This window comes from Megascapheus bottae, chromosome 31 (assembly GCF_031878675.1).
Source record: "Megascapheus bottae isolate mThoBot1 chromosome 31, mThoBot2.hap1, whole genome shotgun sequence".
In the NCBI taxonomy this organism is placed as follows: Eukaryota; Metazoa; Chordata; class Mammalia; order Rodentia; family Geomyidae; genus Megascapheus; species Megascapheus bottae.
In genome coordinates, this window is record NC_143539.1 from 1217280 (window position 1) to 1234058 (window position 16779).

General features: G+C 59.0%; 2 protein-coding genes across 2 annotated transcripts; one reads left to right on the forward strand and one right to left on the reverse strand.

The window, feature by feature from the left end:
* Window positions 1–2938: 2938 nt before the first annotated feature.
* Window positions 2939–11087, reverse strand: Dprx (divergent-paired related homeobox). The gene is made up of 4 exons (XM_090322154.1): window positions 11009–11087; window positions 5372–5526; window positions 3656–4071; window positions 2939–3023 (listed from the first exon to the last, which is right to left on the reverse strand). Exons 2-4 carry the CDS (start codon window positions 5453–5455, stop codon window positions 2972–2974), a joined length of 552 nt encoding a protein of 183 aa, XP_090178280.1. The 5' UTR covers window positions 5456–5526; window positions 11009–11087; the 3' UTR covers window positions 2939–2971.
* Window positions 10984–16636, forward strand: LOC150043430 (cationic amino acid transporter 3-like). Its single transcript, XM_090322155.1, has 11 exons — window positions 10984–11357; window positions 12388–12546; window positions 13359–13539; window positions 13959–14071; window positions 14208–14430; window positions 14519–14658; window positions 15001–15103; window positions 15488–15696; window positions 15828–15994; window positions 16128–16236; window positions 16335–16636. Exons 1-11 carry the CDS (start codon window positions 10985–10987, stop codon window positions 16439–16441), a joined length of 1884 nt encoding a protein of 627 aa, XP_090178281.1. The 5' UTR covers window position 10984; the 3' UTR covers window positions 16442–16636.
* Window positions 16637–16779: the final 143 nt, after the last annotated feature.

A 16779-nucleotide genomic window follows, 5' to 3' on the forward strand; every position in this document is an offset into this window, starting at 1 on the left:
CTACCATTAAGCCACATTCCCAACCCTGGCTTTGAATTTTAATCCTCAGATTGCAGCCTCCTGTGTCCTGGCTATTATTATATGTATTTTTTTTTTTTTGCCAGTCCTGGGCTTGAGCTCAGGGCCTGAGCACTGTCCTTGGACTTTCTCAAGGCTAGAGCTCTACCACTTGAGCCTCAGCACCACTTCCGGCTTTTTTCTATGTATGTGGTACCGAGGAATCGAACCCAGGTCTTCATGCATGCTAGGCAAGCACTTTAACCACTAGGCCAAACTCCCGGTCCTATATATGTATTTTTAAACCTTCTTTAAAAGAAAAAAGAAAATGGTTTGGGGTACTGAGATTAATTTAGGAAGATGAACAGCTCAGGCAAAGAAATGAGTCTTTGAGATTAGCCTGGGTTACACTGGGAGATCTCAGAAAACAAAAACAAACAAGCAAACAAATGAAAAAACCAACCCTGCCTCCCCCCCCCCCCCAGTGGTTTATAAAGGACACTAATGGGTCTAAAAAGAGTTAGAAAAAAGAAAGAAAAAAAAGAAAGAAAACAAAGCAAGCTGGGCCGAGACGTGGTGGCTCACACCCGTAATCTTAACGACTCAGGAGGCTGAGATCTGAGGATAGCAGTTCAAGCCAGCTTGGGCACCAAAGTCCAAGACTCTTATCTCTAGAAAATGGGAAATGTCATTGTGGCTCAAAGAGTAGGGCGGTAGCCTTGAGCTGAAGAGCTCAGGGACAACGCCCAGGCCCAGAGTTCAAGCCCCATAACCCACACACACAGAAAAAAGAAAAAAAAAGCAAGCTGGCCAGGGACAAGCAGAGGCAAGAAGAAGGTGGATGAGAGAATAAAATAGAAGAGGGTTTCTCACTGAAGCGTTCACGTTCAGATTTTACAACATGGGTTAAGATACAAAATCCAGGCCTCACCCAGGGTTGGAGGCTTGCAGTAAGTTCTAGAACCTGTCAGTGGCGGGAGATTTATCTGCTTTCTAGCTGGGCTTCATTCCACCCAGTTCACGCTGCCTAGAGGCCTGGCCTGGCCCCCTCCTGCCCTTTACCCCTCCCCCTGCCGGCCAGAGATGACCAAATCCAGGAAGCTGTGATCTGAGGCCCACAGTTCTGTTGCTCAGCTAAGCAGGACTTGGAGGAGGGGGTGGGGGGGGCGCCCAGACCTGCTTTGCCATTTATCCAAGTCCTGTGGGGAGATTGGTGGTGGACTGAAGAAGTGGGAGAAACTACATAAAGAAGGAAAAAGAGCAGGGTGCTGCTGCTGGCTCACGCCTGTCATCCTGGCTACTCTGGAGGCTGAGATCTGAGGATCCAGTAGGGCCGAAAAGTCCATATGAGTCTTTCTTTTTTTGGCAGGTCATAGGGCTTGAACTCTGGGCCTGGGAGCTGTCTCTGAGCTCTTTAGCTCAAGGCTACCGCCCTACCCCTGGAGCCACAGCCCCACGTCCCGTTTGGTGATGCGTCTCTCAGACTTTAGTGCCCTGGCTGGTGTCAGCCACCACAGTCTCAAGACTCTTATGCTCAAGAAGCCACTCAAAAACCCGAAATGAAGCTGTGACTCAAGTGGTTAGAGTGCTAGCCTTGAGCTGAAGAGCTCAGGGACAGTGCCCAGGTCTCCAGTTCAAGTCCCAAGACCGATAAAAAAAAAAAAACACATGAAAAAAAAAAAAAGAAAAGAAATCCAGGCTGGTGACCAGAGCAGGGTGGAGGAATCACGCTGCTCTCTTCTCTCGGAAGAGGCTCCGGCAGCCGGCATGGCTGGCATTCCCGTGAGGCGTGGGGTTGGACGGGCGCCTTAACATCGTAGCCACCGTAAATTAAGGTGGGATGAGGAAGACATAGTTTTAGGGACAAGCATGGAAGCTGAAGAGGAGCGGGGCTTGTCTGCCCATCCCCGGCCCCTTCCCTTCCCTAAGGTGAAGATTTCCACACTGCTGGTCCCGGAGGAATGAGATCTTTATCCCAGAACTGCAGACTGAAGTCCTGCTCAACCCGTTTGTTCACCGTGTGTGTGTGTGTGTGTGTGTGTGTGTGTGTGTGTGTGTGTGTGTGTGTGTGTGTGTCCTGGGGCTTGAACTCAGGGCCTGAGTGCTGTCCCTGAGCTTTTGCAGTCAAGGGTGGTGCTACCAGTTGAGCCACGGCTCCACTCCCAGCTGTTGGGTGATTCACTGGAGATAAGAACCCCATGGCTTCCCGCCCCAACTGGCTTCCCACCACCATGCTCAGATCTCAGCTTCCTGAGTAGCTGGCGTGTCGGGCGTGAGCACCAGCGCCCTGCTCCATTTCAAGCTCTGTGGCCTCTGTCCACCCAGACCCCCGATCCCGGGAGCCCCAGGCCTCACTGCTCCACCCCTGACCTAACTGAGCCATAATTTTATTATTGTCATCGTTGTGCCATTACCGGGGCCGGAACTAAAGAGTAACAGAGAAGCATCCTTGTACCGGAGCACCTAGGCCCTGAGTTCAAGCCCTGGTTCAGGCATGTACGCATACATGGCACATCCTCCTGTTTGAAGACACCCGCTCCTCTGCCCCCTGCCCAGTAGGCAGAACCACCAGGCATGAATTTGCAGTAATGAAAAGGACTCATTTGGGGATTCGTTCATGTATTTATTTTGCCAGTCCTGAGGCTTAAACTCAGAGCCTGAGCACTGTCCTTGGACTTTCTCAAGGCTAGAGCTCTACCACTTGAACCTCAGCACCACTTCCGGCTTTCTTCTTTGTATGTGGCCCTGAGGAATCGAACCTGGGTCTTTGTGCATGCTAGGCGAGCACTCTACCACGAGGCCACGTTCCCAGCCCTTGCTTGGGGTTCTTTACACATTGATCGCACACTGATTATACTCACTTGTGCATTACAAATACATTTTCTAATGTAATCAGGAGGGAAGAGCCGGCTGGCCACACACCCGTGGCCAGAGTTCTGGGGGTGAAGATCAGTGGGGACGGCTGCTTCTTTGGCTAGTTGGGGTCTGGACAAAGAAACCTGCTTTCCAGAATGTTCCTTCCTGTGCTGATAGGGAGAGAGAAATGGCGGGATGACAGGTGGTCAGGGGCTGAGGTCCTGGGGTGGCCCCGTGGGTATGCAGCCTGGGCGCTGTCACTGAGCTGTTTTGTGCAAGGCTAGTGCTCTACCACCTAGAGTCACAGCACCACTTCTAGTTTCTTGGGGGATCATTGGAGACAAGAGTCTCTCAGGAGGCCGGGAGCGTGGCCTAGTGGTAGCGTGCTCGCCTAGCATGCATGAAGCCCTGGGTTGGATTCTTCAGTATCAATCACATACACAGAAAAAAGCAGGGAGTGGTCCTGTGGCTCAGGTGGTAGGGTGCCAGCCTTAAAAAGGCTCAAAGATAGTGCCCAGGCCCTGAGTTCAAGCTCCCTTCCCCCCCAAAAAAAGTCTCATGGACTTTCCTGCCCAGGCTGGCTTTGAACCCCTCACATTGTAGAGTTTGCCTCTAGTTACACAGCAAGTTTTTACCCCCTTGCACTGGAGCTGTCAGGGAATGTGACACACGGGCGTGGTGCACACACACCAGTCACCCCAGGGCCTGGGGAGGTGGCGGCAGGAGGATCCAAGAGTCAGCCCAGGGGCAACAGCAAGACGAAACTCTCCGAACAAAACCCGGGACGGGACACGCTGAATACCTTCTTTCTTCCCTGGGAATGGCGTTCGGGGACTCGGCGATGGGGTGGAGGCAGTAGATGGAGGCGTCTCCACAGCAGCTGAAGTGGATCATCTTGTGACCCATGCACGGTCCCTCCAGCGTGGGGCACACTCGGAGCTGGTAGGAGGGTGTGGCACCATTGGTGTAGACCAGGGGGGCTGTGTGGGGGGCCTTGGGCGGCGGTGACCCGGGAGGCGGTGACCGGGGCGGCGTGTGTGGTGTGGCCTGGGCTGGTGAGGACGGTGGTGTTGTCTCCACGACCTGCGTCTGCCTGGGGCTGACCTTGGCCTTGACCCTGGCCTCGTCTCCAGGGAAGAGCTGGGGCCCAGCTGCCGGTACGTGCTGGAAGCCACAGTTTAACTTCTTCAGTTTTGCTCTCTGGTTCTTGAACCACACCTGTGTGGGAACACACTCCACGGTGGGGGGGGCGTGTTTCAGAGGTGAGGCTCTGCCCCCCACCACCCAGAGGGCCAGGGCATCTCAGTCTCCGACACCCGGCTCTCCTGGAAGAAGCAGCGGGCCAGGGCCCCATCGTGCTGAGGTCTACAGAGCACCCTAATTCCCGGGGCAGCTCTGACTTCACTTACCTTACCCTAAGAACCAGCGCTGAAGGAAATACTTTGTTTACTTATCTTCTTCTTCTTCTTCTTCTTCTTCTTCTTCTTATTTTTATTTTTATTATTATTATTATTGTTAGGCCAGTCCTGGACTTGAGCTCAGGGCTTGAGCACTGTCCTTGGACTTTCTCAAGACTAGAGCTCTACCACATGAACCACAGCACCACTTCCAGCTTTTCTATGTATGTGGTACCAAGGAATCGAACACATGTCTTTATGCATGTTGGGCAAACACTCTACCACTAGGCCACCCTCCCGGCACATCATCATCATCATCATCATCATCATCATTATTATTATTATCATTATCATCAGTTTGTGGCAGTTCTCACACTTGGCCTGGATGCTGTCTCTGAGCTTTTTTCTACTCAAGGCTGGTGCCCTATCACTTGAGCCACAGTTCTCCTTCCTGCTTTGGCTGGTTCACTGAAGATGAGCTTCTCATGGACTTTAGGCCCAGGCTGGCTTTGAACCTTGAGCCTCAGCTCTCAGCCCTGAGTAGCTCAGGTCACAGGGGTGAGCCACTAGTACCAAGCTGTGAGATGCTTATGTCCCAGGAACCACCTAAAACTTGGAAGTAGAACTGTGGTTCAAGGGGTAGAGCACAAGCCTTGAGCAGAAAACCTTAAGGACAGTGCCTGGGCCCTGAGTTCAAGCCCTAGGATGGACACACTTATAAGGAGTGACTTCTTGGTCTTTAAGAAAAGTTGGCTTGGGCCGGGAGTTTGGCCTAGTGGTTAAAGTGCTTGCCTATCATGCATGAAGACCCGGGTTCGATTCCTCAGTACCACATACATAGATAAAAGCCAGAAGTGGTGCTGAGGCTCAAGTGGTAGAGCTCTAGCCTTGAGAAAGTCCAAGGACAGTGCTCAGGCCCTGAGCTCAAGCCCAGGACTGGTAAAAAAAAAAAAGAAAAAAAAAAAAAGAAAAGTTGGCTTGTCCTTGCAGTGGAAGTATGGAAGTCTAGAGGGAGGGCTGGCCCAAAAGCCTGGCCGGAATGTTGAGATGGGGCTGGAACAAGTGTGTCGTGTGGGGAGGTGTCTTGGGGCACAGGTTGGGAGGGAGGGGTCCTTTCCCACCTGCAGCACTGTTGGGTCGACATTGATTTTTGAGGCCATTTCTTCCTTGTCGTGGTGGTCTGGGTAGGGGTTCCTGCTGAACATAGAGTTGAGAGCTTCCAGCTGATGGTCCGTGAAAGTGGTTCTCTTCCTCTGTGGGACTTTCTGGGGCTTGCCTTGAAAGGAGAAAGGATATCAACTCCATTCTCAACGCCTGCAACCTGCCAGGCTCCCCTCCCTCCCCCCGCCCCCCCCCCCTCCCCGCCGGCTCATGCCCGTCCTCTCAGCCGCTTAGAGGCTGCGGTCTGAGGATTGAGGTTTAAAGCCAGCTCTGGCAGGAAAGTCTGTGAGGCTCTGATCTCCAATGGCAACGGCAACCTCCTACTTCACAGGCACTAGCGGGAGCCCCCCTGTGGCAGTTAAGGAGAAGGAGGATCTGGGATTCAAAGATAGCTGCAGGGTCCCAGGGGCTCACGCCTGTCACCCCAGCTACTCAGAAGGCTGAGATCTGAGGATCGTGGTTCAAAGGTAGCAGGGAAGTCCCCGAGACTCTTCTCTCCAGTGAACTGCTCGGAAACAGGTTGTGGCGCTGTGGCTTGAAGTGGTGGAGTGCCAACAGAGTTCAGGGACAGTGCCCAGGCCCCGAGTTCAAGCCCCATGACCAGCCAAAAACACAAAACAAAACAAAACAGCAGCTACCTGGCCCACAGCCCCACTCAGGACACCTCTCCCCTCCTCCCTCGCCACCATCTCATCCAAGCTGAGTTGGCAGCCATGGCCCCCGATGGGCCCTCAGCCCCACTGCTCACCTTCAGCAGGAGCCAGGGGGCCTGACATGCTGTCAGCTGGGTGCTTCTGCCCTGGGCTCTGGCAATCTGGCCAAGCTGCGATTAAGACCGACCGACCGACCGACGGACCGTCCTGTATTTAAGTAGGTGGCAGAAGCCACACCCTAATCCCACCTCCTTGCTGTCTGATACCATCCAAGGACCCCCAGGTGTTGTAGGTTGGTCTCCCAGGACTGGTTCCACACACGGGGCTCCCCCACTTCACGCAGGATTACATCCTCAGAAGCCCAAGGGAGCCTGGAGTCGAGGGCCTCTGGCGGGGTGAAGTGGCTTATGCCTATAATCCAGAGGCTGAGATCCAGAGGATCAAGGTTCAAAGCCGGCCTGGTTAGGAAAATACTCAAGACTGTTATATCCCCAATTGGCCATTGAAAAGCCAGGAGTGGAGGCTCTGATTAGAGGATCAACAGTTGAGGTGGAAAAGCCTGTGTCTTCTCTCCAGTTAGCCAGCAAAAAGCTAGAAGTGGAGCTGGCAAGGTGTCTCAGTGTCTTAGAATATAATAATGTAATAATCTATCTATAACATACAATGTGGGCATGCATATATATTATATAATACATTATACATACTATATAGCATGTATCACATATACACACTGTATAATGTGTGTATATACATATATGTGTTTGGCTCTGTGTGCATTGGTGTATATATTTACACATATGAATATGTCTATACATTGTGTACACACATGCACACACACACATAAGCAGAGTTTTAGGTGATAACTACTCTTAACTATCCACCTCCTCTTATGTGAAGACTTTATGGACACTAAAGCTTACTAAAACATGCTTTTTCCCCTGAGCTATTTATTTTCTCAGTCCTGGGGCTTGAACTCGGGGCCTGGGAGCTGAGTGTCTTTCACTCAAGGCTGACACTCTACCACTTTGAGCCACAACATTACTTTTGGCTTTTTCTGTGTATGTAGTCCTGAGGAATTGAACCCAGGGCTTCACGCATGCTAGGCAAGTACTCTACCACTAGGCCACACTCCCAGACCAGATTTATTTATTCGTGAATCAAGATCTCATAAACCGATCAGGGGCTGATGTTTATCCTCGCTACTCAGGAGGCTGAGATCGGAGGATCTCGGTTCTAAGCCAGTCCTGGCACTAAAGTCCGTGAGACTCTTATCTCCAATGAATCTCCAGAAAACCTGGGCTGTGGCTCTAGGGATAGAGCACTAGCCTTGAGCTAGAGCCATGGACAGCGCACAGCCCCAGATGCAAGCCTAAACTGCGCTTCGGGCCTCTGCTGGGATTATCTAGGCTTTTCTGTTGTTAATCAGCTCTTAAATAACTTCCTAAATCCAGCAAAAGAGCACAGCCCTGTAATCCCAGCTAAACAGAGCCATGATATTAGTCAGCTTCGGGCAGAGTCCAAACACTTGTGAGAAATCTGAAAATAACAGCTTTATTTTTGTCCTGCTGTACTTTACTATCTAGCAATCTAGCAATCAATCAATCCATCTATCATTGTATTTTGTTTTTGAGATAGGTTATTGCTAACTTTTTTTTTTTTGCCAGTCCTGGGGTTTGAACACAGGGCCTAGGCACTGTCTTTGAACTTTTTCAAGGCTATACTCGACCATGTGTGCCACAGCATCAGTTCCAGCTTTGCTGTGTATGTGATACTAAGAAATCGAACCTAGGGCTTCATGCATGCTAGGCAAGCACTCTACCACTAGACCACACTCCAGGCCTGGTACTGTTAACTTTGACCTGTCTGGCTAATGCTGCCTCCGTTTCCCCAGTGTCTGGGAACGACCGGCAAGCCCCACATTTCAATTAAATATTCTCAGCAGTGCAAAGCACAGTTCAGGGAGAAGGCTGCTTCCCAAGGGAGGAAAACCAGAAACAAACCCAGTGCTGGGGACTCACACCTATCATCCCAGCTACTCAAGAGGCTGAAACTGGGGGATGGAGGTTCCGAGCCAGCCAGGGTAGTTAAGGTCTGTGAGACTCTCATCTCCAATTAGCCAGCAAAAAGCTGGAAATAGAGCTGTGGCTCAAGGGTAGAGTGCCATCCTGGAGTAAAAAGAACTAAAGGACACTGCCTAGGCCCTGAGTTCAAGCCTCAGGGCAGGCGTGCTGTACACTCCTTCACAACACACACACACACACACACACACACACACACACACACACACACATTGCCCTTTGGTGCTGGCTGGGACAGGCACTGGAGCAGAGACCTCCGCGGTCCAGGGAAAACAGCTGAAATCCCAGGATGGTGGCGCTGGGCTGCAGATAGTCTGAGCAGCTGTCCTTAAAGGGGATTTCTCTGGCTTTCTTTATTCATTTTGTGTGTGTGTGCCAGCCCTGGGCCTTGAACTCAGGAGATGGGACGCTGAGTGGCTTTATGTCTGGGTAGCTGGGGATTGGTGGCTGGGTTCTCAGACTGTTAACCCCTTCTCCCCCTAGGCAAGGCCACAGGATGAAACTTGTCTCCCGGGCAGGGTGATAAAGGGGTCTGAAAGCTGGGGCATGCCGGCAGACAGGGCCAGCCTCATTCCAACACGCTTGTTTTGCCAGGTCTCCCTGAAGCCCTCGCTGAAGCCCCCATCCACCCTGCCTGGGTCATAGAGCAGATGTCTGGAGCCCGACAGGGGCAGGTGCGCCTGATGGTAAACCACAACAGGTCATGGGGGGCTCCAGGGGCTGTGGGAGCCCCAATCCTGTGCAGACAGACAGAAGCCCCTTAATCAGGGCCTCTCTAGGCCTCAGCTCGACTCTTTCTTCTTGGGGTTTCTTATTCCCATCGTCTGTCGTGAGGCTCAGCAAGTTTCCCCACCCTGCCCCCTGGCATGGACTCTACGTCCTACTTTTATTTTGTGTGTGCTGGTATCAGGTCTTTGAAACACTTTTTTTTTCTTTTTGTGTGCTTTCTTCAAGGCTGGTGCTCTACTACTTGAACCACAGCTCCATTTTTTGCCAGTCCTGGGGCTTGAACTCAGGGCCTGAGCAATGTTTTTGAGCATCCTCAAGGCTAGTGCTCTACCCTTGAGCCACAGGTGCCACTTGTGGCTTTTTCTGCTTATGTGGCACCAAGGAATGAAATCCAGGGCTTCAGGCATGGGAAGCGCGCACTCTACCACTAGCCCCCACTCCTGGCCATTTGTTTTTGTTTTTGAAGAGTCTCGCAGATTTTCCTGCTGTTGGCTGGCTTTGAACTTGATCCTCAGCTATCAGCTTCCTGAGTAGCTAGGATGACAGGTGTGAGCCACCGTGCCTAGCATAAGTTGTTGTAGCTTATGGCTGAATGACAAGTTTTGGGGGGCCAGGCTGGTTACTGGATCTGAACTTGGTGGGGTGGAGTCTCGTGGATGGAGATGGGGGCTCTCCCCACACACACAGCTTCTCTAGCAGGCAGGTGGGTTGCATTAGAACAGAACCAGATCCAGGCTGCTTTGTTCCTGGTGGGGTCACTCAGATGACCAGCATAAGTTTACAGGAAGGGAAACTGAGTCTGGCTTGGTTTCCCTCTACTGTCCTCAGAGGTGGAGGGTGGCTTCAGGGGCCAGGAGTTTGGCCTAGTGGTAGAGTGCTTTCTTATCAAGCACAAAGACCAGGGTTTAATTCCTTGATACCACATACATAGAAAAAGCCAGAAGTGGTGCTGTGGCTCAAGTGGTAGAGCTCTAACCTTGAGAAAGCCCAAGGACAGTGGACTTGAGAGATCTCAAGTCCAGGACTGGGGAAAAAAAGAAAAAGAAAAAAGAATAATGGCTTCAAAGCTCCTTGGTGTTCTAGTGTGCCTCAGAAAGAGATTCTTTTTTTTTTCTTTTTTGTTGGCCACTGGGCTTGCATCTCAGTGTGAATACGGAGTGGGGGGTCTCCACCATACTCACCCCACCTCCTTTGGTCCCAGCTCCAAGTTCCAATTCCATTCCATCAGCAATGGAACAAAGCTCTAGTTCCGGGCTGGGGTCTTGGGAACATGGAGCCCTGGGTTCCCGCGCCCCCACCCCCCTAGGGGGGGCGGCAAGGGTGGAGAGGGGCAGGAGTGTGTGACAGATCAGCTTAAGAACATAAGCGTTCTCATGTCCTGGGCTCTGGCCCTGGCGCTGCCCCCGGCCAGGTGCTGTGCCCGGTGGGCCTCGGTGCTGGTCTCCTCAGCAACTCCGCCCACAGCTCTGCAAAGTGTCCAGCTGAGCACCCATAGCGACTCAGGAGGCTGAGATCCGAGGATCGAGGTTCAAAGCCAGCCCAGGCAGGAAAGTCTAGGAGGGGCTGGGAGTGTGGCCTAGTGGTAGAGTGCTTGTCTAGCATGCATGAGGCCCTGGGTTTGATTCCTCTGTACCACCTACCCAGAAAAAGCTAGAAGTGGTGCTGTGGATCAAGTAGTAGAGCGCTAGCTTTTAGAAAGCTCGGGGACAGTGCTCAGGCCCCAAGTTCAAGCCCCAGGACTGTTGGGGAAAAAAAAAAGTCTGTGAGATACTTTATCTCAGTAACTACTTTGAAAAAGCCAGAAGTGGAGCTGTGGTTCAAGTGGTAGAGCACCAGCCTCGAGCACAAAGAGGCTCAGGGCTAGCACCCAGGCCCTAGGTTCAAGTCCTAGGACCAGTACACACACACACACACACACACACACACACACACACACACACACACACACACGTGCACGCGCACGCGCACACAGTCACATCTGGATTCTGATGTGGCCTGAAGAACCTGAGGTGGACGCTGGTCCTGGGGCCTGACTGGACTAAGGGCTGGCCGTCCATCCCCCCAGGTCAGCGCCATGTTGTGTTGTGTCTCCACAGACCTCCCCACCCCCAGGATGGCCTGGCAGGCTGTTCGCCACCTGGGACAGAAGCTGGTACGCAGGCGGCCGCTGCAGCAGGGGATAGGCACCGAGAGTCCCCTGGCCCGCTGCCTGGACACGATGGACCTGGTGGCTTTGGGTGTCGGCAGCACCCTGGGGGCTGGCGTGTACGTGCTGGCCGGGGAGGTGGCCCGTGACAAAGCAGGACCCGCCATCGTCATCTGCTTCCTGGTGGCCGCGCTGGCTTCGGTGTTGTCTGGACTGTGCTATGCTGAGTTCGGGGCCCGGGTGCCTGGCTCGGGCTCTGCCTATCTCTACAGCTATGTCACCGTGGGCCAGCTGCTGGCCTTTGTCACCGGCTGGAACCTCATTCTCTCCTATGTCATAGGTGAGAGGCCTGGGGGTGGGGGGCAGCAGGAAAGCAGGGGACTTGGGGCTCAGGGAAGTCAGGACGGGGATAGGAGGTGTTGCAGGGTGGCACCTTCCTGGTGCCAGACCCCCATGCCAGCCTGCTCAGCTCTGTCTTGCGTTCCTCAGGCCTGCAAGGCTAGGGCTTCAGGCATCAGCCACACTCTAGGCCCACGAAGAAACTCTGAGGGGCCAGATATTTGTCTACATTGTGTGTGCGCGTGCGTGTATGCGTGCGTGTGCGTCTGTGTGTCCCTCTGTCCGTCTGTCTATCTGACTGAGTGTTGGTCCTGTAGCTTCAACTTTTTGCTCTACCACTTGAACCACAGGCCCCTTCTGCTTTTTGCTCCCTTGGAGGTAAAGATCTCTTGGGTTTATCTGCCTAGCCTGGCTTCAAGCCAGGCCCAGGGCTTGAAATCAGGGCCTGGGCACTGCCCTTGGGCTTTTTCCTCTACTAGCACTCTGCCAGTTGAGCCACAGCATGACGTCTGTTTTTCCATGTCTGTGGTACCCAGGAACTGAACCCCGGTCTTTGTGCATGGGAGGCGAGCACTCGACCACTAGGCCGGGCTCTGGGCCCCTCGTTAGTCTTTTTAATTGACGTGGCTCAAGGTGCCTGGCGCTCACCAACTGTGGGGCTGACACTCCTTGGCACAGCCACTTAAAGGAAATCTTCAAAAAATTAGAATGAATGCTGGGTGCCGGTGGCCTGTCATCCCAGCTGCTCGGGCTGAGACGTGAGGTCGCAGTGTGCAGGCAGCCAGGGCAGGAACGTCTGTGAGAGGCTTAGCAACAGTGACTCACCAGAAAACCAGGAGTGGGGCTGTGGTTCAAACGGTAGAGCAAAAGTGCTCAGGCTGGTGGCCAGGCCCTGCGTCCAGGCCTGTGACGACTGACAGTCACAGTGCCAACGCCCATGGAGAAGCCCTTAGAGGGCTCGCCTCTGTCTCCGGCCGCCTGCCAGGCCCCAGGCCCGTGCCCACCCTCGTCCTCACCTCCTCTCCTGTCAGGAGCGGCCGGGGTGGCCCGGGCCTGGAGCGCCGCTTTCGACGGCCTCACCGGGAGCCACATCTCCCAGGCCCTGGCCAGCACCTTTCCTCTGTCAGCTCCGGGGGTCCTGGCCAAGTACCCCGACTTCTTTGCGCTGGGCCTGGTGGTGATCCTCACGGGTGATGTAGGGCGAGGAGGGGGTGGGGTGGGGAGGGAAGAGGAGAGAGGGGGAGGGGGTGGGGGGTGAGGAGGGAGGGGTGGGGATGAGGAGGGAGGGGGAGGGAGGGGTGGGGGGATGTGGAGGGAGGGGTGGGGGGATGAGGAGGGATGTGGAGGGAGGGGTGGGGGGATGAGGGAGGGGTGAGGGGATGAGGAGGGAGGGGGAGGGAGGGGTGGGGGGGATGAGGAAGGAGGGGTGGGGGATGAGGAAGGAGGGGTGGGGGAGATGAGGAGGGAGGGGGAGGGAGGGGTGGGGGGGATGAGGAAGGAGGGGTGGGGGAGATGAGGAGGGAGGGGGAGGGGTGGGGCTGAGGAGGGAGGGGTGGGGGGCTGAGGAGGGAGGGGGAGGGAGGGGTGGAGGGATGAGGAGAGAGGGGGAGGGAGGGGTGGGGGGATGAGGAGGGAGGGGTGGGGGGGATGAGGAGGGAGGGGTGGGGGGGATGAGGAGGGAGGGGGAGGGAGGGGTGGGGGGATGAGGAGGGAGGGGGAGGGGTGGGGCTGAGGAGGGAGGGGTGGGGGCTGAGGAGGGAGGGGGAGGGAGGGGTGGGGGGGATGAAGAGGGAGGGGGAGGGAGGGGTGGGGGGATGAGGAGAGAGGGGGAGGGAGGGGGTGGGGTGAGGAGGGAGGGGAGGGAGAGAAGAGGAGGGAGGGGGAGGGGGTGGGGGTGAGGAGGGAGGGGTGGGGGGATGTGGAGGGAGGGTGGGGTGGCCGGTGGAGGTGTGGACCCCCCTCCCCCTCCCCCTGACGCCCTCCCCCCGGCCCGCGTGCGCAGGGCTGCTGGCGCTGGGCGTGCGGGAGTCGGCGCTGGTGAGCCGCGCCTTCACCGGGGTGAACCTGGCGGTGCTGAGCTTCGTGGTCCTCGCCGGCTTCCTGAAGGGCGACCTGCGCCACTGGCGGCTCAGCACCGGGGACTACGAGCGGGCGGCGGCCGCGGGGCCCAACGGCTCGCAGAGGTGCGGAGGGGTGGGGGGAGAGGGCGGGAGAGGTGGGGGAGAGGGCGGGGCGTCTGGCGGGGTCGGGGGTCCGGCGGGGTCAGGCCGGGGTCGGGGGGCCGGCGGGGTCAGGCGGGGGTCGGGGGTCAGGCGGGGGTCGGGGGTCCGGCGGGATCAGGCGGGGTCGGGGGGCCAGGCCGGGGTCGGGGAGGGGTCAGGCGGGGGTCGGGGGTCCGGGCGGGGTCGAGGGGGGATCAGGCGGGGTCCGGGGGTCCGGGCGGGGTCGGGGGTCCGGGGGGTCACGTGGGGTCGGGGATCCGGGCGGGGTCGGGGGGTCCGGGGGGTCAGGCGGGGTCCGGGGGTCCGGGCGGGGTCAGGCGGGGGTCGGGGTCGTCCTGGCGGGCGCGGGCCGGGCGCCGCACACTCTCCTCCCCCCCCAGCTTGGGCTCCCTGGGCGCGGGGGGCTTCGCGCCCTTCGGCCTGCCGGGCGTGCTCCGCGGGGCGGCCACCTGCTTCTTCGCGTTCATCGGCTTCGACTGCATCGCCAGCACCGGTACGCGGCGGGGGGGGGGGGGCGGGGGAGGGTGCAGGCTCGGCACCCCGTGCCGCCCGCCCTCCCCCTCCTCACCCCCGCCCTCCCTCCCTCCCTCCTCCCCCGTCCCCTCCTCACTCCGGCCCGCCGCCCGCAGGGGAGGAGGCCCGCCACCCGCAGCGGTCCATCCCGCTGGGCATCGTGCTGTCCCTCGCCATCTGCTTCCTCATGTACTTCGGGGTCTCCGCGTCGCTCACCCTCATGGTGCCCTACTACCAGGTCCACCCCGAGAGCCCGCTGCCCCTGGCCTTCGTCCACGTGGGCTGGGCGCCCGCGCGCTACGCGGTGGCCGTGGGCACCCTGTGCGCCCTCTCCTCCAGGTGAGCGCGCGCGCGGCGACGGCCGGAGGGGTCCGAGGCGGCGCCCCTCCGCCCCGCAGCGCCGCCCCACACCGCCCGTCCCCCCCAGCCTGCTAGGCTCCATGTTCCCGGTGCCGCGGGTGATCTACGCCATGGCGGAGGACCGGCTCCTCTTCGGCCGGCTGGCCCGCGTCCACAGCCGCACGCGCACGCCGCTGCTGGCCACCGCGCTGCCGGGCCTGGTGGCCGGTGAGGATCGAGGGCGCCGTCCACCTCCCCGCGTGCCGCCCCCCCCCCCCGCCGTCCACCTCCCCGCGCGCCGCCCCCCCCCCCCCGCCGTCCACCTCCCCGCGCGCCGCCCCCCCCCGCCGTCCACCTCCCCGCGCGCCGCCCCCCCCCGCCGTCCACCTCCCCGCGCGCCGCCCCCCCCCGCCGTCCACCTCCCCGCGCGCCGACCCCCCCCGACGTCCACCTCCCCGCGCGCCCCCCCCCCCGCGCGCCCCCCTCACCCCCCCGCACACCCACCTCCCCGCGCGCCGCCCTCCCGGAGCGCCCCGGGCTCACGTCCCCGCCTTGTCCCCCCCCCCCCAGCCCTAATGGCGTTCCTGCTGGAGCTCAGCGACCTGGTGGACCTCACCTCCATCGGGACGCTGCTGGCCTACTCCCTGGTGGCCTTCTCTGTGCTGGTCCTGCGGTGAGGCCGCGGGGAGGCCGGGGGAGGTCGGGGAAGGTCGTGGGGAGGCCGGGGAAGGTCGTGGGGAGGCCGGGGGAGGTCGTGGGGAGGCCGTGGGGAGGCCGCGGGAGGCCGTGGGGAGGCCGGGGGAGGTCGTGGGGAGGCCGGGGGGAGGCCGGGGGGAGGCCGGGGGAGGTCGTGGGGAGGCCGGGGGGAGGCCGGGGGGAGGCCGGGGGGAGGCCGGGGGAGGTCGTGGGGAGGCCGGGGGGAGGTCGTGGGGAGGCCGGGGGACGTCGTGGGGAGGCCGGGGGAGGTCGTGGGGAGGCCGTGGGAGGCCGTGGGGAGGCTGCAAGGAGGCCCCGGCCGGGCGCCCTAGGTGACCGTCCCCTTGAAACTGGCTCGCAGATACCAGCCAGACCCGGAGGCAGGTTCTGAGAAGCCGGAGGGGGATGCGGTGGAGATGAGGTCCCGGCCTCCCGCAGGCCCCGTGCAGCCGGCCGCGGGGGTGGGGCGCGCGGGGTGCGGCCGGGCCCTCCGGAGCCCGTGCCTCTCCAAGGCCAGCGCCCCGACCCAGGCGTCCGGCCGCCTGGTCTACATCTGCGCCTCCCTGCTGGGTGAGCCTGGGCCCCCCGTCTGCCCGCCTTGCTGGAGCCGCAGTGTGAGGCCTCAGTTTCCCTGAAGTGGGGGCCTCGGGGGGAGGCGAGGGCAGGGCGCGCGTGGACTCCGGCGCTGGTCTGACCCGCAGTGCTCCTGCTCGCCATCCTGAGTCTGGTGCTGGCCCAGCGGCCGCAGCGCCTGCTCGCCGGGGACCCTGCGCACCTGGCCGTGGCGGCCCTGCTGCTCGGGCTCATGGCCGTGATGACCGCCATTATCTGGAGGCAGCCCCAGAGCGGCTCGCTCCTGCACTTCAGGGTAGGCCTGGCCCCTCTGCCCGAGGAGGAGGAGGAGGAGGAGGAGAAGGAGGAGGAGGAGGAGGGGCGGGCGGGCGCAGCTGAGGGCGCGGCAGCTGAGGGCGCGGCTGGGCCCAGCCACCCTGTGCTTGCAGGTCCCCTTCCTGCCCGTCCTGCCCCTGCTCAGCATCTTTGTGAACGTCTACCTCATGATGCAGATGGCCGCGGGGACCTGGGCCCGGTTTGGGATATGGATGGTGATTGGTGAGTGGCTCCCCAGACTGCTCTGGACGCGGGGCCTCCTGTCCTCCGCACTCCGGGGGGACCCCGGCTCCCACCACACCGCCTTGCCCTCCTGCCAGGATTTGCCATCTATTTTGGATATGGGATCCGGCACAGCCTGAAGGAGCAGCCGCCCCTGCCAGCTTCCAGCCCCCAGGAAAACAACCCTGGCACTGCGCCCGTGTAGCCACGGCCAGCGGACCCTGCAGGACGCGGCCACTGCTCCCCGGTCAGGGAGGGCGGAGGCCCGTGGCCCCCTCAGCACCCCGCACTGCTGCTGCGGAGAACATCTTTTTCCTGGTGTTTTTGGGGTGCTAGGTAGGGCCGCACCCCTGCCTCCGATTCTCTCCGTGAATGTGTGAATAAAGGGCGTCTGAGCGGTGGTATGTGCGGGGCCGTCGGGTGTGCGACGTGGACGGGGTGAAGCAGTTGTGACCACGGTCAGGCCCTGGAGCTGGTTCACGTGCGGGGGCGCGGGGGAGCGGGGCCGTCCCCACCCCACCCCTCCCCGCCCAGCCACGTCTC